Below are 15744 nucleotides of genomic sequence, written 5' to 3'. Positions count from 1 at the left end.
TTGATCAGCTCAAATTTTCTTTGAATACATATTTCGACTATAAAGTTGCCTACAAAATTGTTCTTGCATCAATGTAAGAGTTTCTGTACAATTCCCTACAACTACAATTAAATGAGGACTTTATTGTATTCTATTAATCCTCCATAGACAAAACAAATATCCTCAGTCCATCATATTCATATACCAACAAAAGGAAAAGAAAATGGGAAATGGTGCATTGGCATGAATGTAGGCAGTAGCACCAAATTAGCACCACCAAGTGTGTCACTTAAATGCGTAGCACTTGTGAAAAGCAAGTCGATTCTACTTCCCACAACGTGCTAAAAGTCTGATCATTTTCCTCGTTTGCCTCTACATGAATACATAATTAGTGAATGACCATTTTAAACAGGATGGAGATAGGAATGATTTAGACATGTTTGTTGCCTGGGGAACAAGATCTTGGTAATTGATCAAAGGGGGTAGCCCCCTTAACAATTCTGTATAAATGGGGTATTCTATCTGTATAGATATGGTAGAAGGTATACCCAAATCTTACTTGTCCATTAGTTCCCAGTTCTCTTCACGCAGGGTGCAGCTGCCTGGTAACTTGAAAGGTGCATAATCATAACTGGTTATTGTATGACTAGACATGATTAAATCCATTCCCATCTGTAGAACCAGCACTGTTGGTATGGATTGACTAGAATTCACTTTCTAGCTCCTTCAAATTGATCTCGCAGTTGTTCATACTTTCTAAGTTCAGCTACCGAGAGAGAGGGAGATAATTCTGCTAATACCTGTGAAATTCAAGGCAAACAAAAATTTCAGATATTGGATACAAGACACAACCAGCTAAAAAATTTTTAAGTACCATTTGATTATGGAAGGTGGTTACATCTGCTGGAAATCAATATCCACCAATGAAAATTTTAAACAATGCATAAGAGGTGTATTTTTCTTGCATTCCCTACTGGTAAAAGAATATTTTCTCTCCTTCAAACAGAAAACTCCATTTCATGTAGGAAAATGAGAACTTGTTTTGCAACTAAGAAGAAGAAGAAGATGAAGAAGAGACAGTTCAATGGGGGGAAAAATCACATCACCATCTGCAATGACCAGATTGCCCCTATGGAGGGTTGGCATTGGGTAAAGAGAAAGTAAGTTTTTTTTGGGGGGGGGGGGGGTTTAAAAGTCATTTGTCTTTTTTTTGCCAGCTGGAATTAGATTCTCCTAAAGGGAGGAGGCTGGAATGGCCATTCCCTCTAATGGGGGATGACCATTCTGCCAGGAATGGGAATCGAATCCCAATCCGCCCAACCAAATGGCTGGAAACAGAATGGGCCATTTTGATTCCAATTCCAGACCCCTATTCTCGCAAATCAAACAAACCCTTAGGTTCTTTGTAAACAAATTGGCTAACTAGTCCTTAAACTTAACAAAAGGTTTGGATACTTCACCTTTTATAACCTTCTCTCTCATGAAATGAAAGTCCACTTCAATATGCTTCACCCTCTCATGAAACATAGGGTTGGGCACAATATGAGAAGCTGTCTGATTGTCATAAAACAGATTAATGAGTGCTGTAATTGGTGCTCCAATCTCCTGAACTTAATGCTTTATCCACATCAAGTATGGGCCATGGTCTTATACCTTGCTTCTCCATTACTCCTAGAATCCACACTACTTTTTGCTCTTCCAAGTGACTAGGTTGCCTTTGGGGAATATGTAACATACAGCAGTAGATTATCTAGTGATGAACCAGCTTCAATAGCATCTATATATCTTTTCAGTTTTGTGGCATCACTCTTCTTGTATAATAAAGTGCCCTGGTACACCTTTTAGATGGTGAAAAGCTCCAACAACTGCATCCTAATGAGAAGTTTTAGGACACCACATAAACTGGCTCAATTTTCCAACATCATCCTCATTTCATCCAAGCCTTAACCCGACCATATGGGGTCAGCTACAGTGATGTTAATCAACTAATTGAATTACGACCGACACATTATTGTTATCCTTAGAACACAAAAACGGCAACTCATTCATAGGCCTACACTCTACAGAGACACCAGACCTAAGACTTCAGTTTGAAGGAGAACCCTGCTGAATCAGACTTCAGATCCAGGCTGTGCACTGCATTGCAATCACTGCAACACACTAATAGCACTTGCATATCACTAAAACTTCCACTAAACATTACTCAAACTGCAACCTAATAATGCTAACGTACTACTTCTAATTACACCTCAGATTTGATGAGGAATATAATTCATTACCTCATGCCTCGAATTGGTGAGACATGTGCCTCATTTGTGCAACATTGAAATTGAAAAAAAAAACAATATAATATTCTTCAAAAATCAAGGAAACTTGATTATTAATTTGGTTAGACTTAAAAATCTCTTATAATGTCTCTCAATGCACTAGCACTACAATGTGAGATAATAGCATCTCCGTTCATATGTCCACCCATGATACATGGCAATGGGACCCACCAATCTACAATAAAAATGATAGTCATGATTTTCTTTGAATGAAAAAATAAAAAATAAAAATTATTAATACAATACAAAATCAAAAAAATATTCAAACTCTTATTGTCCTCTCTTACAACCAATTAGTTCCAAGAAGCAATTTGAATATGATGAAAAACATTCATTTAAGAATTTATAAATTAGTTTATATTGAACAATAGACTAGAATAAATGCAAATTAAGTAAAAATATTATAAAGGTTATAATTGTAAAACAAAATACAAAGTAAAATCTAAAAAGTAGCATATTAAAAAGAATATACATATAATAACAAGTAAATATATAACTTAGCTATTAAAAAAACAAATTGTATCATATCAAAAACAAATGTATAAATAAAATATTAATAAGTTCGGTTTGTTGTATATATATAAATAAAGTAGGAAGCATGCAAATTAAGTAAATTGATCATTTTATTTAGGAGAACGAAGGTTACAAACATGAAACAAAAAAAAAATTAAAATAAAAAACATAGGATTCATATTAAAACAAATATATATGTAATAAATATATAAGTTTTCCATTAAAGAAATAAATTACACACATACAAATTTAGAATAGATGGGCATAAATACCCTGCCACCCACTCTACTCTGTATAAATCATATTTCTAACAGTGTTCAATAATTTTTTTGGGTATTGTTAGTTCTTTTGTTATCTATATTATGGAATTAGATTTTGAACAAAAAGAATGAAAATTCTCAATTAGGTCTCTTTAAATACTGATAACTTTAAAACTTCACTTTAAAGTGAAGCATACCACATATTGTTACATTCCTATCTTGAATCTCTATTCTGAGATTCTATAGCCTCTAAAACAATAAATAAATAAACTTGAAAAAAGAAAAGTCAAAGCTGACAATCATCCACGTAACATGTGCAGGAATATCCATCATGATTCATGTGGCTGGCCCCATATAATTGGGTAAAGCTTTATTGAGTTGAGTTGAGTCCATATATATCTTTCATGGCCTTTTGATTCCAGAATATATTACACCAGATGGGAATGGTCTTCTCACTGCAGAAAATATCATATTCCATGGAGAACAGTCTTACTTAGGTACTATACTTGACCTTCCAATGCCCTCATGGATGACTGGCAGAAAGAACCACTGTTTAAACAAATGATCTTAAGAATTTTAGTCCCGCCAATTATATAACCACCTTTACAAGGCGCATTTCAGATTCCCTAGGGATTTCATATTTTCTCTCTTTTGCATATCCAGCCAAAGATCCAGGACATATCCAGCCAAAGTTCTATGTTTCTGTCAACAGAAACATAGAACTCATACAATCAATTGTTAAAACGATAAAACAAAGCAGTCATACCTTCATAAAATCATAAAATTCAACAACAACTGTATTGGCATTGTCATCTTTGTGCAAATGATCTGGATGTGGGCTTGAAACCTACAAGAAAGAAATTGTCTGAGCATCAATGGTGTTCATATGGAACTATTAAGCAGTCAATTAATTCATAATAACAATATGCATTAGATGTGAAGAAAAAGGAGAAAAAGAGCTGGGTGCTTTCCATTTGAATAAGATACTCAAGAGATCAGAGCATGAGCATTTCTGACTAAATGTCTTAAACTTGTGTTAAATCATGCAAGAGGATGATGAACTCATCCTAGCAACCTTACCACCCAATAGGACCAAAGAAGCCAAGGATAATCTCATTATCTCAATAGCTTAGGGTTCACCAATCCTAGAATGCCAGTATTTCCTTGGGATCAAGCACTAAACTTGAGCTTGACCATACCTTGGCTAAAGGAAAGGGAAAATTGCATGAACTTTCCTCATATTTTCTGACAGATACTTAAACCTCCCCTGTACTTTGGCCTCTTCAAAAATGTCCCTTCACGTTTCAAATAAAATACGCAAACATACCATTTCCACAAGGTTCAAAGTATTGATATGCTCAAACTGAATTTTTTCAATATCAAACGTCTAAAACAATTGATATCTTTTTTTTTTTTTTTTTTTCAGTTCCACAATCATACTATCATAGGATAGGTATATTAGGAGAGGTTCTAACATTTTTTGATAAATGAGGAGTTCATTTAAACGCATAGAAACCCCGTGAATCCTAGTATTCGGTATTTCAGTGACTGAAAAACCAGTACACATCATATGATATGGTACAATACATTGCGATATTTTGAAACTTGTCCTTCTGTTAATTATAATGTAACGGAGATATTGAAATTATGAATCTATGACTATGCTCTTGTTATGAATGTGCACAGTGAACACCATTGTTCTCTCTTCAGAATTCAGATTGCTTGAATATGGTGTTTTTGCCAGTAAGGGAGGTTAAGTTCAAGCAGAACTTGGCCTTGTTATTCCTTCAATGAAGTGAACAAAGAACCCACTTACATAACGTGAATCACCTTTTTGGGGATAATTCAATAAACCTTCATCCCAATAAAGTTTTTCATGAGCAAAAATGATATTTTAGAAACTTTAAAGCATTAAGCGTTTTCTGTCAAAAAAATTAAAATAAACGAGCAATATTCCAAAGCAGATTCCATCTCCTTTGGGGAATATTACATGAATCACCTTCTTGTGGGGCACTTCCCAAGCAAATGGATTTCCAGGTTAGTTTTAGCAGGGAAGAGCAGAAGGTGACTTGAGGATGCTTACTGTTGCACAGGACCCTGAAGATAGAGCAGCTGGTGTAAACACCATTTCTCCAGACAACTGACACTCCATCTTTGCCTTCTGCAGGAGACAAGAGCACCTCTTCCTAAATCCCAAAGGGGCAAAAGGTCCTCATGTGTTAACAAAGTAACAAGTTTCTCTTTAACAATAAGATAGAAAGCTTAAGATTCTTAAAGATGTACAGTTACAAGAGGAGCACCCCAAAGCACAAGTTTTCTCAAAACCAAAGATTTATAGAAACCCTTTATTGGGGATCATATCTCATGTTCTGAAAAAAGATAAAGAGAATCTCAATTATGGGATTCCAGTGGCTAGAAGGAAAAAAAATCACCCAATTGAGAGCACAAGAATTCCATGAATTTGGTAGGAGATAATACTTAGTACCTGGTTTTTTTATCAGTATAGTTAGTACCTCGTTTTCAATGGGGAATCTCCCAATTTGGCAGGAGAAAATACTTAGTACCTGGATTTCAAATAATAGATCTCCAATAACCACTTTGTGAGGGAAGGTAGGTTCCTTTTCTATATGTTCTCTAATTTGGGATTAGCTTCATGTCTATTCTTATACACCAACACACTGTAGAGACTATAGGAGTTAAGAGTATATTGTGTTACTATAGTCCCTGTTGTATTTTATCGTGCTTATTTCTTATTCTTTTCTCTTTCCACCCTGTAAGGGCATTTATGTAATTGTACATATCTTGTATTCTTTAATATATATTTGGCTCTTTGGGGTGGGGGCCAATTCATTCTAGACAGCCCTTTATTCTGTTTCCCTCTCCTCTGTTTAAACCCTAAGACCAATAGTACGAGTGGACCCATTGTCATGGTATCAGATTAGGTCATGATCCAGCCACCCTGATTGTGCTTCCTTTCTGTTTGATTGCTTGTGGTCAAGTCAAGGTATAATCCTGAAGTGTTTAAGGGTTGTTTTTGGCTGTCTTTGGTTCTGCTCTTAGAGCTGTTTTGATCAATCCTAATCTTCCAATTTTTTGAAGTCTGTGAAATCTGGACTGGTGTGGTATTTTCTTCCTTGATCTCTCTTTGGAAGTGTCAGATCTTGATGAAACTCTAAATTGTGGATTGCCCAGACCTCTTTTACATGTTCTACTCGGCTGATTCTGATTCTGATTCTGATGAAATTTGAGAGGGTTTTGATCCTTCTCTTGGGTGCGGAAACTTGTAGTTTCCTTTTATGAACGGTGTGCAAAATTTCTCTTATTTGATTGCTAGTTATATCAGCAGCACAAATCTGGTTTCAAAATAGGGCTTGGGATTTTGATATCCATCTTTATACCTAGTTCCACAAATATTTTCAAGGGATTATTGTATTCTGATTAAAAGGTGTTTGTTGAAATTACTTTTTGGGATACCATACTTTCTTTCTTTGAGAAATCAGATTTTATTCATATAACAGACCTGTTGATTACAAGTGGCCTTTGATAAGATCGAAGTTATCCCTGTTAAGCTAAATGGAGCCAAATATGGAATGTGGAAATTCCATTTTGACTTCTTTGTTGAAAGGAAAGGCCTAGAAGATATTTTTTTTATGAGAAATGAAAAGTATTTTATTAAAGATTAAATAAGAACTGTTACAGGATACAACATGAAATATTTTTTTAGAAGATAAATAAAAAATTTATTAAAACAGGAAAAAACAGGGTACAAGGAAAGGTGATAAGGAACCACCCGAATGAAATGAAAACACCCAAAGGACAACCGACTAAAGCTTAACACCTTTGTATGCCAAACCCCCAAAAATCAAATAACCTTGACAACCAAGCCCCAAAACAGCAAAAAACACCGACATGAAATAGCAAAAGAAACCCGAAAACAAAAACCAAATAGCACCCAAAACAAAACAGAACCCCCACCCGAGACCCCAAAGCTACAAACCAGACCCACAGTGGATTCCGAACTAAGTTCTTTTATTACAATCTTCCCAATTTCTTCTGGCTGCGCTTTTGTTTTTCCTTACTTTCTTGTTAGGTCCAAGGCCAAAGAAACCTCCTTTTATTCTTGTGAAAGCCTTTGAAACTGGTATCTGTTGTTGACTTCTTTTAATCTTCTGAGTTTTGAATCTTCTTACTGTATTTAATCCTCCACCGCCTGCTTCCAACTTCCCCTCAGAACTTTTACCCCTATCCGGACCAATCTCCCCCTCTAAAAACTCTTCCTTTTCCTTTATGGAATTCTCACCACCTCCATCAAACTTTTCCAATCCTTGGTTTGTTAAGTTACTTGATTTTCCAACCACCACTGTATCATTTTTAAATTTGTTCTCCCCATTCCTTTCCTCCACAGACCTGAAGGCTTCCTTCGCAAACTCCTCCCTCCCTAGGAAAAATAAACCCAAAATTCTGCTAACTTCCACTTCCTTATTTACAACTTTTTCAATGTCTGCATCTCATCTATCAACACATCATCCTCACTTTCCTCCCCTGTGTCATATTCCGTCCCCTTTCTCCATTTTCTTCTAAAGGAAAAGTTCTGTATTTTTTCCTTTTATACGTTCTTATTCCACCCCCATTCTTGTTTCCTCCTTCCTCACTTCCCCCTCCCTCATTCCCTGCTCCCCTCTCCCCTTCCTTCTTTTCCTCTAAATCATTTTCCCCTTCCCTCCCTCTATCCCTTCTCACCTCTTCCTCTTCTCTTATTTCCTCTGCCCCTACGACCCCAAACATCACAGCTCCTTGACTACTCTCCCCCTATTTCCCAATTGCACCTCCATCTCCTTCCCTCACATCTCTCATTCCCTCCATTACAGCATAAAAGCGCTAGCTTCAAAAGTGTCTCTAGGACCTGTAACAAGATTTCTCCAGCTATCTAGGGTTTTTGGGAAAAATCTCCAAGAACCTGCGTTGGGCTTTAACTAAGGATGAAATTTTCCACAAAAACACTCCAAAAACCCTCCTAACCGGGCTACATAAGTTACTGATTGATCAGCCAATCAATTTTCCATACACACTGTGTATGGGCTAAGAAAGGAGAAAGATGTTGAAGGTGAGAACCTACTCTGGTACCAAGTTCTGAAACACACTTGCAAGTTGCAATAATTCAGAAAATATAGAAAAAGAAAAGAAAAGGAAGAAGAAAGAAAGGTTTCGGCAGAGGCTTGTGGAAGAAGAAGAGAAGAGAAGAGTTCGATCCTTTCTCTCTAGCCCCCCAAGATGTCTTTTATTCTCTTAATTCTAAACTGAGTACAATTCCCTGGATGCCCTTAATGGGGCAGCCAGCACTAAAGAAATAATGGAACAAAATAAAAGAGGCCCATAACTAAAGGAACATAAACTTAAAGCATAACTTTAAAGATATAAAGAAACTAAGGCCCATTCTCACTAAAATTCTACACCAATGTTTGATTGAGTAGGACCTATCAATAATGGAAGACCCACATTTGGCTATTGTACCTTTGTAGGAGCCTAGGAGGTAACCTTGTTTCATGGAGAAGTAAGAAGCAATCTGTATTCTAGCACAAGGTTGAATATACAACAATAGCTCACAGAGTATCAGAGTTATTATGGCTAAAAACAATGTTTTAAAGCCCAGACCGGACCAGATGATCAAACCATTAGACCCAGGAACCGAAAAGTTATTCCGATTTTTTAGAACCTCGAGTTTCAAATTTTTGGAAAACCGATAAAACCAGTCAAAACCCGGCATAACTGTTGAAAAACAACTGGGTTTTGATGATCCAACCAGTTTCAACGACCTGGCCAAGTCAGTAAATGCTTGGAAACTTAAAATGTCAATAGTGAGATTTGAACTTCTAACATGTTAATTAACTAAATTAGCCTATTACCACTAACCCATCTTGTTACTTGTGCTTAGCTATGCATTTTTATGTATATATTTTATTAAATGCATGCACATTCGCGCAATATGCTTATAGTGAGATATTGATCTTACCACAATAAGCTTCCCAAGTTCCCAACAAAAGATAGCAACTTGAGGAGGTATAGGCCTTGACCAAAACTCTTTGACAGGGAAAACCCCAGAGGAGGAAGAAGAGAAAAGGGATTTGAAGAAAGAAGCACAAGTGAAGGAACCATTCGAGGTTAGAGTCCAGATTCTTTTATCAGGTTTGAGAGGATCCAAACACACAGTCTAGAAGAAGTAGAAGATCAGAGACACAAGCTGATTCTTCATCCCTTAAATCTCTACAAAAACCAAAATCCCAATTTAAAGTCAAAGGAATAACCGGAGGGGAAAGGAACCTTGAAATAGGCTTCTTTTTAAAAAGGGAAATAGAATAGAGAGAAGGAAAGCAATCTTTTAGAGGTTGATTACCCACCCAAACGTCCTCCCAAAAGAGAACAGAGTTTCTAGAGCAGACATCATACCTTACAAACTTCAGGAATTTAGGGAGTGTGTCAAAAATTGCCTTCCATGGTGTTGTGAGCAAAGCCCATCAAGATACCCCAGCATCCCAACCAGTTCCGGAGCAGCCATGGATACTAGCCACCACCACATGCCATAATCTCTCTCTCTCTCTCTCTCTCTCTCTCTCCAAAGGCCACCTCCAAAGCCATTTGCCTTGTAGAGCTTCAATCTTGCTAACTACATTCCCTAATCCTAAACCCCCTTCTTTCTTGCTTCAGCTCACTATATCCCACCTAACCAAATTGGCTGGTTACTTGGAAAAAGGTGTTCCAAAAGGCAAACTTGAACATGATCCATGTAAGCCGGGCATGTATGATATCTATGTGCAACTTGAGAGGAAGTTTTAAGACAACAGTAAGGGTATTTATGTAATTGACAAATATATGTAATCATAGGCATTATTGAAATTTGAATCATTAGTTTAAATAAAAATGAATTGGGCATGATCCTCAAGGTTGATTCACATATTTCCTCTCCATTTGGGAATAGATCACTTATCTCTAGTTCCTCTCTTTGTTGATAATATGAGTGCTATAAAGATTGATACCAATACAGCCTTCCATGAGCATGCACTAAGCACTTAGAGGCCAATCGCCATTCTATTCAAGATAAATTTCTTTCTGGTCACATCACTCTTCCTCATATTTCTTCTACACTCTAGCTGGAAGACCTCTTACTATAAAGCTAGGACACAAGCCAGACATAATTTTCTCATTGGCAAACTGATGATTACTTCTCGGCATCAATTTAAGGGGAGTGTAGAGATTCAAAGGGTTGGTTATCAATTTATATTGTTTTTTTTTTCCAATTTATAGTGCTTAGGAGCATTGTAGTACTATACATTTGTATATATTGTATCATGACTGTACAGCTCTATACTTGTATTTGTACAAGAAGGGCATAATTGTCCTTTTTCATTCATTTAATTCATTAATATATATAAGCTATTTCTGGGTCATGGTCAGAGTCTGGCACACCCATTTCAAATCTGTTTTCCTTCTTATTCAAACTTCCTTTGACAATTGCTTGGGCCTTGGTGTAAAGGTAAAATCTCAGGTTGGCAAGCATGAGAAAATGGGTTTGGGTTCAAGCCTGAGAGTGGCTACTTCGTGTAAAAGAAAATGCCAAAGGTGAGGACTGTCTTCACTCCATATAGGAGTACACCTCAACAAATACTGGTAGACAAAGCACTAGGACAGAACCTAACTTACACAAGCCTAACACCTACCACTCCCAAACTCTAAACAAGTGTTGGCTAACTAGGCACTGGGCCTAGGAAACTGTGAAAACATAAATAAAAAATACTAACATGGAATAGAAACACCTCTCAATTTAACCATGGGATCAAACTCAACTAGACAACTTGCTTGTAGAAAGAAAGCAAAGAAGTTAGTAACAAAATTTTTCCCTACATGATAAACCAACCCATAGACCAATATGGCTGTACATAGACCTGGCAAAAAGTTGACCCTGACCTGAGCCAACCCCCCCCCCCCCAAAAAAAAAAAAAACTGGGTTGGGTCATGGGTCAACCCGCTAACCCAATTATCAGGTATAATTGGGACTATTTATGTATTGTTTGAAGTTTTCATTCTTTAATCTTTACTATTTATCATTTACTCTTTGAATTTTTGAACTTTCAAGTGTTTTTATTTTACGTTTGGAATTTTAAGGTTAATTTATTTAATTTTGGCATTTTTCATGTATTTTTTCTTCATTTTTTTAAATTCCAGTTATTTCTAGGACTGACCCGAACTGACCCAAGTTAGGGTTTAGCATTTGCTAACCCAACCTAAAATCAACCTGAAGTGTCTTGACCCAACCCGAACCCGACCCACCCAACCCAATTGCCAGGTTATGGAGTCTCTTAATAATCTTATTAATCAATTAATAGAAATACAGCAGCTTCCAAAGCTCACCTTACGCTTCGCAGCATGAAACCAAGCATCAGCACACAATGCATACATATCTGCACCAGTAAAATTGGGTGGGCATTTTTTTGCAATAGAATGCAGAGATACATCTTCATGGAGCTTAAATTTTCGTGTTAGTGCAGCCAGGACTCTACAAAATCCGAAAGCAGTTGATTCAGGCAGAAGAATAAAAGGTAGAAAGAATGATGAATATTGTAACAGAGTGCAAATGAAATTAGAAACAAACCGCTCCCGGTAAGATGTATCAGCATTTACTCCAACATATAGTAGCTTGTCAAATCGACCAGGCCGTAGAAGTGCTGGGTCTATGAGATCGGGTCTGTTGCTTGCACCTATAATAAACAAATCCTGCAAATCCAGAAGACAAGGATGCAAATGGCATATGAGAAGTAAAATAAGGAAACCAAATAGTGAAGGATGTTCAAGTAACAGAGGAATATATCAGATTGAGCAATATAGAAAAACCTGTGTGGAGTCATTTAGGCCATCAATCTCTGCCAGCATCTAAAACAAAGGACAAACAATCAACCCTTTCATGAGGAAAGAAGGAAGAAATCTGTATTAAGAGTATCACTACAAAAGCTTTGTTACCTGAGAAACCACTCTGTCCATTACACCCCCTGAATCTCCAGAGGCTCCCCGAGCTGGAGCAAGAGAATCTAGTTCATCAAAGAAAACAACACAGGGACGTGCTGATCTTGCCTGTGAAGGATGGAAGTCACTATCACAAAAAGGTGACTGGAAGAGAACTGTGTCCCAAAAAGCTATGATATATACCTTTTGAAAAATGTCTCGAACATTTTTTTCTGATTCTCCTATGTACATATTGATCAACTCAGGGCCCTTTACACTAAGGAAATTCAAGGAGCACTCTGTTGCAACAGCCTTTGCCAATAAGGTCTGAAAAATCCAGTGAATTGACAAAGAATGTAAGTTATAAATAAAAAAGATAAAAGATGGAGAGTAATTTGGGTACATTTCATCTTTTATGAACAGCGCACGTCACAAAGAAACTATTGATAATGATAAAAGTCAAAAAATGGGTGTTTTTGTCTTTTAAAGCACGTTGTGCCCTCTTTATCATACATGGTATGTGCCCAGTAAGTCCCTTAATGAAAAATAGCTTGCAGCAGTTTCCTATTAGTAAGAAAAAGTATCTAAATGGAACTTACCTTTCCTGTACCAGGAGGACCATAGAGAAGCACACCCGAACGCTTACGCAATCCAGATGAAAATAAACCCTTGTGTAGGAGTGGTAACTGCAAACATCACCAACAAACATAGAAAATGCTAATGGCAGTAAATAGGAACACATATTTGTTTAGAATTATCATGTTCACCTGGGGGTCATGCCTCTTAATGCAGTACAATGCCAAACAAGAAGGGATTCTGCACCTTGTCATATACAGAAAAGGGGCAGGAGTAGAGATTTAATTTGCATTATGTAGAGATTGAAGGAAATTTTAAAGTGGTAATCAGCTGGTTGAGGAACAACTCAAAAGGAACTTGGCAGCACAGATACACTTCAAGAAAGGTTTTTTGTCTTGCAAGAGAAGTGGGAGCAGTTTGGTCATGGACTCGTAGAGCAGCAAAACCAGTTTTTTTTTTTTTGATAATTGAACGAATATTTTATTAAATGAAGGAGAGGTTGCAAGATGCGACCTACCTTTAAAATAACAGCTTTTCAAAGCTTAAGCAATTACAAAGCAGCCCAAAATAACTGTTCCTGATTAGTCCCTTATTTAGCAAAATAGTCTGCCCTTACATTTGCCAATTTGCTTACCCATTGAAATCTAACTACCATATCCCCTGTAAGCCAAGTAACTTTTTTTAGAAGATCCTTTTAACACCAAATAACAGAATCCAGATCCCAAAGCCACCCCACAACCACCTTAGGATCTCCTTCAATTAATAGGTTCTCTACCCCAAGTAGGTTAGCAATCTGGATTCCTTGTATGGCAGCTAGTAACTCGGCCCTAGTCGAATCTCCTATTCCCACTGGTCCTGAAAAGAAAGAAATGATATTGCTGCCCTCATTTCTCAAAACCCCTCCTATACCTGAAGTTCCTTCATTACCCTGACTACATCCATCAAAGTTCAATTTCACAACACTTTCCGGAGGAGGAGACCTATCTATTTTAATGTTGTTTTTCTTCGATGAAGAATTAGCCACAACTGACCAACTCCTCCAAAGATCATCAAAGGAGAAAGGTTAAAGGAATTTAAAGTTTTCAGCCAATGTATTGCCCTTGTCAAGATACACTCCTCAACTTCTAAGAGGCTTTTTCTTGGAAAATTCTGGAATTCCTTTCCTCCCATATAGTCAACAAAAGAGCAGCTCTAATGCATTCCACATGACTTTCCCTCTTCTTGTAGGCCACATAAAAGTAGATGGATCAAACATCTTTATTTCAGCTGGATGGTTCCATCTGCGCCCAAACAAATCAAATATCCAATTTCAAATAGCTACAACGAAGGAACAAGAAATCAGTAAGTGGTAGCAATTCTCACTCTAGGTTTTGCAAAAAAATACACTAATTAGAGGATAAGCACATCTTTTCTTTTGCAGGTTATCCAAAGTATTAATCATCCCATAGTACACTTCCCAGCAAACACACAACAATTTTAGGGGGAACATGCCTCGTCCAGACTTATTTGACTGGGAAAACCCAAGGAGCTGAGCTAGAACAAAGGGATCTGAAAAAAGAGGCACAAGAAAAGGAGCCTTTTGGAACCAAAGACCAAATCCTTCTATCTAGCTTAATAGGATCCAAACACAGAGAACCAAGGGAAAGTAAAAGATCAGAAACATAGACAAGCCAATCATCCCTCAACCCCTTATGGAAACCAAAATCCCAATCAAGGTTCAAATTTTCAATACGATACACACGATATGGGGCATACCGTATCATATCTTTTCGGTCCCAATACGCCTGTTTACAGGTGTTTCGGGATCCCACTCTTTTATAATAAAAAATACCAATATTTAACTCCCCAAAAACAAAAATTTGAAAAAAAAACTAAAAAAAATATTTTTCTGCATGTATCTAAGTACCAATACAACTCTTCTAATACACAAAGGAGTTTCGATATTTTGCAATGTTCAGAGAACCGAACCGAGCATAGAACTAGAGAAGGGAGAGGTTCATGGTTCAGAGGTTCGACCCAGTCGAACCGTGATGACGTGGCATATGCATATGTATACTATGGGTCAAATAAATACTATATATAATGTATTTTACAATTTTTAATGTGCTTAAATATGGTGGATGGATGGTAAACTACTAAATTAAAAAAAATGATTAGGGTTCAAGCCTTTTAACTTACATTTTCTTTAAAATACGTGCATAATAATGCAATATATATAAAATAAATAGTCATTATTTAGTATAAGTTAAGAGGTGAATTAGTGGTAATTAAGTAATCTATGAAAATAAGAGGTCTTGGGTTCAAATCTTGTTAACAACATTTTAAAATTTCACTTCTGTATGGACCTAGGTGGTTTCATGAAACCGGGACCGACTCATTGGTTTTCCAGTTAAACCAGCCAGACATATGGTTTTTAGCGGGTTTTGAGCAAGTCTACTTATTGGGGGTGTGACCAAAGTGGTTAGGACCCTGGGTCACAGTTCAACTGGTTTGATCGGTCCATTTTTCTAAACATTGATATTTTGAACCTTGGTCCCAATTTAAAGACAATGGAGAAACTAGAGAAGGGAGGAATTTTGAGACCACTTCATTTTTATAAAGAGAGATGGAGTAAAGAGAAGGAAACATGTCTTTGAGAGGTAGGTTGCCCACCCAAATATCTTCCCAGAAAGAACTGAATTTCTAGAGCAAACATCATACCTAACAAACTAAAAAAAATTAGTGAGGATACCATGCATTGCCTTCCAAGGTGTCATTAAGGTCACTCAACGAGATACCCTAGCATCCTAACCATTTTCCAAACAGCCATGAATATTAGCCACCACCTCATGCCACAACCTTTCTCTCTCCAACAACCATCTCCATAGCCACTTCCCTAGTAAAGCTTCATTCTTTTGAACTAAGTTCCCCAGAACCAACCCCCTTCCTCCTTACTCCTACTTGAAGGGATGAGAGATCCATCATATGGATGGCCAAACCCTATAGGAAGGTTGGGCAAATTTTCAAAAATTTCTCTCTCTCCCATTTGGGAATTGCATTCCCTATTTTAGAAAACTGCATTTTCAATGATTATTCTTGAAAGAAAACCGAACCAGATC

General features: G+C 36.9%; 1 protein-coding gene across 9 annotated transcripts in view; it reads right to left on the bottom strand.

Moving 5' to 3' along the window:
- The window catches only part of PEX6 (peroxin 6), a 66905-nt gene continuing 51161 nt past the window's right edge, over nt 1-15744 (bottom strand). For 2 of the 9 annotated variants that reach the window (XR_016109728.1, XR_016109726.1), the window contains exons 9-17: nt 12670-12756; nt 12275-12397; nt 12089-12199; nt 11963-12001; nt 11724-11845; nt 11483-11627; nt 3846-3926; nt 528-779; nt 1-351 (exon numbers count right to left, since the gene is read on the bottom strand). Coding sequence is in view for 4 of the 9 variants with exons in the window: in XM_088977105.1 (XP_088833231.1) it covers nt 690-779; nt 3846-3926; nt 11483-11627; nt 11724-11845; nt 11963-12001; nt 12089-12199; nt 12275-12397; nt 12670-12756 (798 nt within the window). In the remaining 5 variants the exon portion in view is untranslated. Of the gene's footprint in view, nt 780-3845; nt 3927-5162; nt 5266-11482; nt 11628-11723; nt 11846-11962; nt 12002-12088; nt 12200-12274; nt 12398-12669; nt 12757-15744 lie in introns of all 9 variants that reach the window. The other 7 variants (XR_016109727.1, XR_016109725.1, XM_088977107.1 and 4 more) reach the window with 4 other exon arrangements.

This window comes from Nelumbo lutea, chromosome 3 (genome assembly GCF_056320005.1).
Source record: "Nelumbo lutea isolate HS-2025 chromosome 3, American lotus-T2T, whole genome shotgun sequence".
NCBI classification, from domain to species: Eukaryota; Viridiplantae; Streptophyta; class Magnoliopsida; order Proteales; family Nelumbonaceae; genus Nelumbo; species Nelumbo lutea.
This window is presented reverse-complemented; position numbering and strand designations above follow the sequence as displayed.